General features: G+C 34.7%; 2 protein-coding genes across 3 annotated transcripts in view; one reads left to right on the forward strand and one right to left on the reverse strand.

Moving 5' to 3' along the window:
* LOC109090360 (caskin-2-like) overlaps positions 1-2014 on the forward strand; it is a 53990-nt gene extending 51976 nt beyond the window's left edge. Inside the window, exon 22 of the mRNA XM_042735410.1 lies at positions 923-2014. Within this exon, the coding sequence (XP_042591344.1) occupies positions 923-1019 (97 nt within the window). The 3' untranslated portion in view covers positions 1020-2014. The remainder of the gene's footprint in view (positions 1-922) is intronic.
* Positions 2015-2640: 626 nt separating this feature from the next.
* LOC122139215 (nucleoside diphosphate kinase A-like) lies at positions 2641-6925 on the reverse strand. 2 transcript variants are annotated; one of them, XM_042735409.1, is made up of 5 exons: positions 6769-6925; positions 5994-6126; positions 3512-3613; positions 3263-3375; positions 2641-2877 (listed from the first exon to the last, which is right to left on the reverse strand). In XM_042735409.1, exons 2-5 carry the CDS (start codon positions 6120-6122, stop codon positions 2760-2762), a joined length of 462 nt encoding a protein of 153 aa, XP_042591343.1. In that variant the 5' UTR covers positions 6123-6126; positions 6769-6925; the 3' UTR covers positions 2641-2759. The 2 variants fall into 2 exon arrangements, with proteins under 2 accessions (XP_042591343.1, XP_042591342.1); XM_042735408.1 differs by lacking the exon at positions 6769-6925 and adding an exon at positions 6206-6530.
* Positions 6926-10496: the final 3571 nt, after the last annotated feature.

Consider the following 10496-nt stretch of genomic DNA (forward strand, 5'->3'; position numbering starts at 1 on the left):
GGCATCAAATATATTTAACAATAAAAATTAATCGCCTGCATTAACATGCAAATTTTTTGACAGCACTAATTAATATATAAACAATAAAAAAGGTATTCTTGTAAAATATTATTACAATTTAAAATAAAAAAAAAATATTCTAATGATGGCAAAGGTGAATTTTCAGCAGCCATTACTCCATTTTTTCAGTGTCACACACACAAAAAAATATTAAAGTTGTAAATGAAACAAAGATTATTGGGGTACATTTTCTCATGATGGCAAAGATGAATTTTCAGCATTGTATTTAATTTTTCATGATTATATTTATTTTTTTTTATTTAATGTTTTTTTTTGTTTTTTTTTGTGTTTTTATTTATTTTTTTTTTTATTATTGGAGTAATTTTTATTTGATTATATTTTTTTCTTAATATTTTTTACTAGCAATTTGAGAGAGAAAAAAAATGCTGATTGTGGGAATGGTTGTAGTGTTTTTTTTCCCCAAGATTTCTTTGAAATAGACATCTTTTGTAGCATTATAAATATCTTTTTGTTGACTTTTTATCATTTTATTGTACCCTTGCTACATAATAAATTAATTTTTTTTAAAACTTGCAGAATCCAAACTTTTAAATATGCACAATAATTAAATGTGCACATTAATATATTATTATTTGAAATAAAAATGGTTGTTTTTGCTCTATACGTGGTTAATGTTATCTCCGGTTCATCTGTCACACTGAAAGTTGAAATGAAGTGCATTACATTGAAGGAAACTGGACTCCCACAATGCATCTCCAACAGATGCTCATGGTCCTAAATATCGCGCACTCATTGAAATTGAAAATGACTGCAGGTTGCTGTCAGTGTAAATACTCCTTTATTAAGTCATACTCTCACAATACTCCCATATTAACCTTGTTCTTTCTCTTCTTTCCCTCAGGGGCATTAGCACAGTGAAGTCAGCTGGGAACATTCTTGATGATATAGGGAACATGTTCGATGATCTTGCTGACCAGCTGGAAGCCATGTTGGATTGACCTTCTGTAATTCCTACAGGTAGAACCTTTGTGTGGGGCCTTCACATGGGAGCTTCTGGATGTTTTAGACATGCAGTGTCTAACTTCTCACACTTTTGTTTACGCACTTCAGTGATCCTGCTTACAAGCATTGGTTTTACAGTTGAATTAAATGAGCTAATTTAATATACCAGTTTTAATGTTGTTGGCTGGATCGTGCCTCACATTTCCGAAAGATCCACTTGAGAGCTTCAACATATCTTTTAGCAAACTACTGCTTTCTGCATCTTCGTCTCGCTCGGACAGGACGTATCTGCAGTGAAGATTGCCGAATGTAAGCACTTACTGTTCAGATCTACTGTACTAAAGCTCTTTCAACAGAGACGATTTAATTTCCTGTTGGCCTCTAGCAAATGGATATATGGTGTAAAATCAAAGTGAGATACAACCTGAACTTGGTTTCAAGTACAAGAGATTCATCACCCTTCAGTTTTGTTTTCTGTAGACTGAAAGATCCCGTACAAAAGCAACAATACAGCTGATCAAAACCATAACCAAGAAAATGCTTGATTTATTAATGACCCAAACCTCATGGACCAAGTATGTTTGACTGTATTGTAACTAAAACTATTTTTAAAAAAAAGGTCAATGGCAACAGATTCAGTGTTGTACAGTATATTTTTAGATTCACTGTACATTTTATGTTTCAGTCTTTGCATAAGATTCAACTAGAGCTTAACATGTTAAAAAAAAGATTTTTCTTAGCATATTAATAGTATATTTTGACAACCGTTGTGTTTGGGGAAAGAGAAACATTATATGGATTACATCTATTATATATTTTTGTACCAGAATGATAATTTATTGGGTTTGTCAGGTTAAAAGTCCCTCTTTGTGAATTCTGAAATTGAGAAGCAAAAATAGAAACTGTTGCAAAGCACTACATTTTTAGGCTCGGCTGACCAAAAGGGAACTTTTATTTGAATAAAATGGGGCCTATGTGGTTAATAAAAACACACAAAAACATCACCATCTGCTAGAATATACAGGATAAGAAGTCTTCAAATGGAGCATTCAGACTCTTGTGCACTTTTACCATCTTTATGTTGAGTATGCACTATGTATCTTTTATTGTATGGATTTATTTCTGCATGTACTGTACACTGGCAGGAAGGCCTGTACTTGACTGAAAAGAGACCTTTCTCGAACTGTTTGATGTAAACTACATTGTTCAAAAGAATTGTAAATGTAAAAACTGTGAGAAAGCCAACCTGTTCTTGCATGCTTTCTTTTTGTAAGCAACGATCTGGAATTATAGTTTTTGTATTACGTGGGATAATGATATTTTAATGGACAACAGCACTGTTGGTGCTACAGTATCATTTAAATGAGCACTGTGTACTTTATTTCCCAAGTTCATTCCTTACTGCAGTGCTTTGTGTGGCATTGCGCTACGTTGCTTTGCCTGAGTGGGGCCACCAATACCACACAGTAAGTAAAAATAGGCCTCTAATTCATTCATTTGAACTACTTGAAGTATTATGTTTAATAAAATCATCACAAGATCAATCCTCAGACTACTCGTGTCAAAGTGGCTCTAATCTTTGTTTTATTATATAGTATCAGATCATTGAAGCTGTCGTTTGAATGATTTTTGGTTTTATTGTAAAGACAATCACCAGAAACATTGGGGATAAAAATGAGCTGATTTAAATCTGAAGCACCCGGGAGGAAGAAAAGTGCAGAAAAAGAAGAAAGCGTTCAGCCGTTGAGCCAGCTGTCCTGACATTTGGTGTAGTCACAGATCTCCTCTGGTTTGAACCACAGGTTGATCTCGGCGTTGGCACTTTCGACAGAATCACTGCCGTGAATGATGTTCCTGAAGTTAAAGCAATTTAATATTAGCAGAAACAAGTGTGGATAAATATCAAATAAATACCAGACAAACAGATCCAAAGATAGTTTGGGGTTGGTAAGGATTTTTAATGTTTTTGAAAGAAGTCTTTTAATGCTCACCAAGGCTTGTTTGCTTTATTTATTATTAAAAAAAAAACACAGTAAAAATTTAATATTTAGAATTTAGATATATATATATATATATATATATATATATATTATATATATATATATATGTATATTATTTTGCATTATTTACACAACAAATGTATTCATTTTTCAGGCTCTTTTTTTTTTTTTTATAAACCATTTGCTGTTTAAAACACAGTCATCAAAATGTTATTTAAGAATACAGTGTAAGATCTTACCTGACAACCTGAACACAAAGGTCACCTCGGATAGTCCCAGGCTTGGAGTCAATGGGATTAGTCTCGCCGAGCATTACTCTGCTGGTTTTTATAACGTTAAAACCCTCCCACACCTAAAAATATATCACAGAAATAACATTAGTCACCTTCATAAAATGAAGAATATTTATTAGCAATAAGCCAGAAATATTATTAAATTCAAAGTGCCCTAGAGTCGCACTCTGGGGAAAATAATATAAATAGGTTTACCATGGCAACCACAGGGCCAGAGGACATAAAACTGACAAGCCCTGGGAAGAAAGGCCGATCCTTTAGGTCACAGTAGTGCTGTCTCAGAAGATCCTCATCGGCCTGCATTGAAGAAAAGCATACAAAACATGAGTAAAAAGCATAATAGCATACAAAACTTTTTCACTTTGTTTACTAAAGCATACAAAACATGAGTAAAAAGCATGTTGTTACATCTCTAATTCCACATACCCTTTTGACCTCTTAAAGGGATACTCCACCCCAAAATGAAAATTTTGTCATTAATCACTTACCCTCGTGTTGTTCCAAACCCGTAAAAGCTTTGTTCGTCTTCGGAACACAATTTAATATATTTTGGATGAAAACCTGGAGGCCTGTGACTGTCCCATAGACTGCCAAGTAAATAACAGTGTCAAGGTCCAGGAAAGGTATGAAAGTGGTCTTCAGAATACTCAATCTGCCATCAGACGTGCAATCTGGGTTATATGAAGCGACGTGAACGTTTTTTGTAAGTGAAGAAAACAAAAATAACGACTTTATTCAGTAATTCCTGTCAACGGTCTCCTCTGTGTCTCTCCATATCACCGTATGCTGTATATGTTCTTCTGTGTCATCCGTGCCACAATCAAAGCTAAATACACATAGAAACAGCGCATCCTTGTGGCGTGGATGACACAGAATGTGCAGAATATGTGTGTTGTGACTGATTTTATGGACCTTGACACTGTTATTTACTTGGCAGTATATGGGACAGTCTCAAGCCTCCAGGTTTTCATCCAAAATATCTTAAATTGTTTTCCGAAGACGAACAGAGCTTTTACGGGTTTGGAACGACATGGGGGTAAGTGATTGACAATTTTTGTTGTGACTGATTTTAAGGCAATATTTACTGTAATGCGATGGTCACATGGGGATATATATAGCAGGTGCAACTTTGCAGACCACAAGCACCTACAATTGGTTTGACCCTTAGAAGACAAGCTCTAAATAGAGCTTTCCACATTTAGAGAATAAAATATAGTACGTTTTTAATCAGTTAAGTAATTTAAATTAAGAAAATAAATTTAAAAGGCAGTTATAATACAATTATAATTTTTTTAAACATTCATTAGAAATTTTTTTAATTTATAGATATTTATATACAATAATTGCCTCTAGATTTGATATTCAGTGGCATTTGAGGGCCTTTTTTCCCTAACCATATATATATGTGTGTGTGTGTGTGTAAATAACTAGATTTACACAAGGGATATAAATAGCAGGTGCAACGTGCAGACCACAAGGAACTCCAATTAGAGCTAGTAACTGATTTAACTCTTAGAAGACAAGTGTGTCTGAGAGAGCTTAAGTTCCCTCACACCAATAATAGAGCTTTTTACAATTATGGACCAAGGGGAAAACATGTAACGTTTTAATCTGATAAAAGTTTTTTTGAAAGTCATATATAGGCCTAAGTACCTTTTGCTACGATGGTAACGGTTACAGAACATTTACATGGACATCAGTAATATAATTATTTACCTTATTCTGAATAAGACAATATTATGATTAAGGTGTTAACATGAGTTGCTTTTGGAATATTCCTTTCATGTTCCCGTTTTACATTTTAGTACTTAGATCAATTAATGGCACACGTCATTACGTCACCAACCCAGAATTTCAAGTATAAACATATAGTTCGTCTTCGTTATGAAGCCTCATACAGTTTTGGCTGTTTCATTTTTAATTTACTGAAAGCTTCAAGTGCAGTTAATTTTTTGTTACCCTATACATGCAAACCGACGGCCGGTTGACCATGCACTTCCGCAAAATGTGGCAAAAAGTCCTACACAATGGTAATAATGTGTGTACATGTCTTTACTGCACTTCAATAATGCCACTAAAAAGGAATACTCCACTTGTCTTAATTCCATTTGTGTTGACTTCGAGTATGACTTTAGCTGGATTAAGGTAATCAAAATTCTGTTTACATGGTAAATTCTTAATCAGAATATTGTCTTAATCGTGTTAAAATCGGAATATTGTTGTCCATGTAAACGTATTTGGAAAGCATTTTTGACAAATATTCTACCCTTAAATGAACCATGGTTTTATTATAGTAAAATTATAGTAACCATGGTTTTTGGCGTACTAAATTACCATTTGTATAACCACACTTTTACTGGCTTACAAATACCTAACTTTACCATGGTTAAACTATGGTTAGTGTTGCAAAACCATGGGGTTACAATGCTTTAACTAGGCTATAGTTACCGTTATTTATTTATTTTTTGATAAAGCATGGTTCATTTTCGTAAGGTATAAATGTTAAACAAATCTGTTGTCACTTTCGCCACACGCAATACATACACAAATATATACTGTGGATGTAACTGATAACTATAAACGCCAAATGACGCGCTCTCAGCGCGCTGTTTTACTATTAAAAGGAAAGGCAAGTCCTATCTAAACAATTGAGATCAAAACTGTTAATTCAATTTACCTGGATTAACTTCATAGCAACTAACTTGAAGCCCTTCTGTTCGAAACGCTTGATGATCTCTCCGATTAGTCCCCTCTGCACTCCATCAGGCTTGATGGCAATGAACGTGCGCTCTTCATTTCCAGACATTGGGCTACAATAGAAAACAAATACCCGTAAAACATACACAAGAGGAAAAACAGTTGCAATGACAGAAGTGCATTCAAACTTACGCCGTCGCACATTTGGCACACTGGGCTGCAGGTGTGGAGGGGGGTTTGGCTGATGAAACCCCTGACCCCATCACTAATTACATGTCAAGTGACAGTGAGATCCTTCCTTCCTTGTCTTGACCTGTACTGACGGCTTTCTGTAGCTTAAACCGTGAATACTGATCTGATCTGATAGCTGTCCTCACGCATCCGGTCCTAGCACGTTATCTAATCACGTTTTCATTTTAACAAACTTTATTTAGCCATATATCTCTTTTATAAAAAGACAATGAAGGCTCAAATAATTATAATTTTCATTTGAATGCGACTTTCACATTTAAGCTTATTTAAACTACACTTAAAGCAAAAGATTTTTGTAGCTGTAGGCTACTTATATCTGGTAAACTGTTGCGCTCACGTTTGTTTAACAAATCAGGGGACGCGCTTCATTTGAAGTAGAGTAGATCTGCGCTTGTGCTACATACCAACCAAATATACCAGGCCATTAACATACAGTATTAACATATTTGTCACATTGACAGTAATAAGATAATTGATTGATTGAGTGAAAATATTTTTCTTACATTTTCTGACGGCAGTCCAGGAGTCTGAAGTTGATTCCTCACTCGTGTGCTTCCACTAATCCATGATCATCAGCAGTAAGTGTTTTATGGAGGTGGGCGGAGACTGATTCCAGCGCTATGACATGCAGTGATTTTTAATCTGTTGCGATGGAATCCGAAAGTAATACGCAACACATATACATTTGTTAAACCTTTACAAACCTTTACAAAAATTAGGTAGTTTTCCCACCAACTTGGATAAAGTTCTTTTAACTTAAAACAGAAATCTCTTCTGTACATCATTTTATTGCCCCAACAACAACAACAACACACACACACACACAGATACATACATACATGCGCATATATATAATAGATTGTAAATATATAGTCTAAATGAGATCGGGCTTGCAACACTTTTTATTCCAGTGAATATTTCTGATTGTTAGTTAAGTATTTATAAGTATTTTTAAGCATTATTTACAGGCATTATATTAAAAAAAAAAAAAAAAAAAAAAAAAAACTGATGATGGTGATAACAACAACAACAATAATAAACAATAATACTTTACATTTTATTTTTTTACTTAGATTTAAATGTAAAATTTTAAGCTATTTCAATTTGATTTTATTTTATTTCAAATTTATAAATGCATTAAAAAATGAAAAGGTTCACTAATTTAATTAACATTTAAATAAGTTGTGCTTTGTTTATAGTGTAACTTTATTATCTTTCCAACATTCTTTTTAACCGAGGTCTAATGAGTTACAGTGCTTCTAATGTGTAATTGCATATCAAAATTCATTATGCAATCATAGCATCATTGCAAAGAACATTAGAGAATGATAAAAATATCTGATTCGTTAAGTGTACCCAAAGCAATTTATCCACGGGGCACTAATCTAACAGTACAGGGCCAGCGAGGGACTGATCAGAGCTCCAGTTCCGCCAAGCATTACATTCTGTACATTCATGGCCATTATCTGTACAACATATTTCCCTGGTGTGATATTTGGACACATTAGACCATCTGTACAGTTAAGAAATATGCAGAAAATCCCTCAGCATCATATACTAAGTTAATCCTCAGGGAATGACTTCGCAGTCATGTCAGTTACTTACATGCACTTCCAAACACTCTTTTCCCGCAGTTGCATTAAACGTTTTATGCAACTGTCAGTTCAGTATCTAATGCATGCACAGTGTAGTGACACGTTTGGCTCTTATTCTTGTAACACTATTATTTGACCATTAGTAGAGTCTTTTGACAACTTGCAGTTAAATTTCAGCCTTGTGTAAAGAGCCTGAACATTTGGATGACAGTAGTTCCTGGCAATTAAATGTTACAATTTGGTGACTTGCAAGTCTCAGTCCTCTTAAATAAAGTATTGCACTGCACTGACAATAAAATGAAAAGCAGGAGTGTGGAAAGGAGTCTTCATTGCTCATACAAATAGGTTCCTTTTTTTTATATTGGTCAAACAGAAAATCCTGGGATCTGGTTTATACCAGTTTTGTTCAATTTTTTTATTTTTTATTTTGGTCAAAAAGAATAATTAATTTAAAAACTGAATTTTGGTTTATGCCTAAGAAAATATATTAAAGGGATACTCCACCCCAAAATAAAAATTTTGTCATTAATCACTTACCCCCATGACGTTCCAAACCCGTAAAAGCTCCGTTCGTCTTCGGAACACAAATTAAGATATTTTAGATGAAAACCGGGAGGCCTGTGACTGTCCCATAGACTGCCAAGTAAATAACAGTGTCAAGGTCCATAAAAGGTCCTTGACACTGTCCAAGGTCCTTTGCTTACAAAAGTGTTCCCGTCGCTTCATATAACACAGATAGCACATCTGATGGCAGATAGAGTATTCTGACGATGACTTTCATACCTTTTATGGACCCTGAAATGACAAGAATGACTGCTGATAAACTCTGTCCAGTTTTAGCAATAATTCATGTTTGTATTCTCAACCCATCATCCCTATTTGCAGTCAATGCAGTTTTGGCAACAGAGGGATTTATGATGCTGACCCTGAGAAAAAGACAAGAAACAAACAAGTCAAATGCCCCCAGTAACCCAAATATTCACACTGTGCAATGGCATGGGTAGTCATATTACTGACTAAAATTTTAGTAGCAATAGTTGGACCTTCACAAGTGAGTGTCAGTTAAATAGAACCTGACAGGAACAATAATGTGGTTTAAAGGTGCAGTCACATTTACCGTTCTGTGAATTTTCAAGAGTGTAATCCATTCAATAGGAATCCATGCGCCATAACGCTTGAGGGTGAAATATTTCCCCACACAGATTTTGCATTGTTTTCAAGTTGGTCAAGAGAATTTGTTGCATTGTCCAAGAGAAAGCTACTTAGTTGGAAAGTGACTTCTCTGAGACTTCTGACATTGCAACACACTTGACAATAAAACATTTTTGCCCTCAAAATTTTAATATGACTGCGACTTAAAGGAATAGTTCACCCCCAAAACAACAATTTGCTGAGTATTTTCTCACATAAAGGCTATTATAAAGGCTTTATATAAAGTCACATATAAAGATGAAGTTGTTTCCTCATCAGAACAGATTTGGAGAAATTTAGCATTACATCATTTGCTCACCTGTAGATCCTCTGCAGTGAATGGGTGCCGCCAGAATGAAAGTTCAAACAGCTGAGAAAAACATTACAATAACCCAAAAGTACTCCAAACAACTCCAGTCCATCATTTAACGTCTTGTGAAGTGAAAAGCTATGTGATTGTAAACGGTGCTTGATCTGTGCATATTTCTCATCTGATTCAGACGAGCCAATTTTTCCACTGGAAAAAAGCAATAAAATGGATAGTGGATTTGTATTGTTAAAAACGTCAGTTTTGTTTTCTACGAACACGCAACTTTTTCATTTAACAAGTGATGGCACCCATTGACTGCTGAGGATCCATTAATGAGCAAGTGATGTAAATTTCTCTAAATCAGATCTGATGAAGAAACAAACTCATCTACATCTTGGATGGCCTGAGGGTAAGTAAATTTGGGTGAACTATTCCTTGAACACCAATATGAATCTGCAATCTAGTTTATCATCTAGTTTATCATCTTAGCTAACTAAAGGGACATGCCACTCAGGGCTCGTATCTCCACATCCTTCCTTCTAACATAATATGCACTTATCTGACTAAATGGATAAATAATCCTCTACTAATCTCTCCCACAGTACTAGATGGTTTGTATTCAATGCTCTATTTTTACCAGGGCTTAAAGTAAGGATTAAATGAGGTAGCTGCCAAAAGGTAGTGTGAAGTACTGCCTCCTTCATAGTGACCGTAACTTTGATTTAGTGTAAGTCACTACAGATCTTGTTCTTTCCCCCTTTTTCAGTTTTAATACACATTGCTTCTGTAAATAAGTATTTTGCGTACTTCGTATCAAATCCTGTTATTTGTTATACGTGATTAATGTGGCAGAATGTCAGTCAATCAGCACAAAAGCATTATGCAATTCTCAGTGAGGTGTAACAGCTCTGGGCAGAAATTGCAGGAAATATATCAGCAAGTAAAAGGTCTATTGTAAATTACAATTTTCTCTTCTATCTATTCCTTTTGCTTTTAATCATATTTGTACTCTAGCAGCTTTATTCAGGTCACCTCATGTATTGTAAATCACTGTGATTTTTTTTGTGCTCTAATTTTCCGCATCATTTATTTGTCTGAGTTGTAGCAGGTAGAGTGCACAGAACCAATTATAAGC

This window comes from Cyprinus carpio, chromosome B12, assembly GCF_018340385.1.
Source record: "Cyprinus carpio isolate SPL01 chromosome B12, ASM1834038v1, whole genome shotgun sequence".
NCBI lineage: Eukaryota > Metazoa > Chordata > Actinopteri > Cypriniformes > Cyprinidae > Cyprinus > Cyprinus carpio.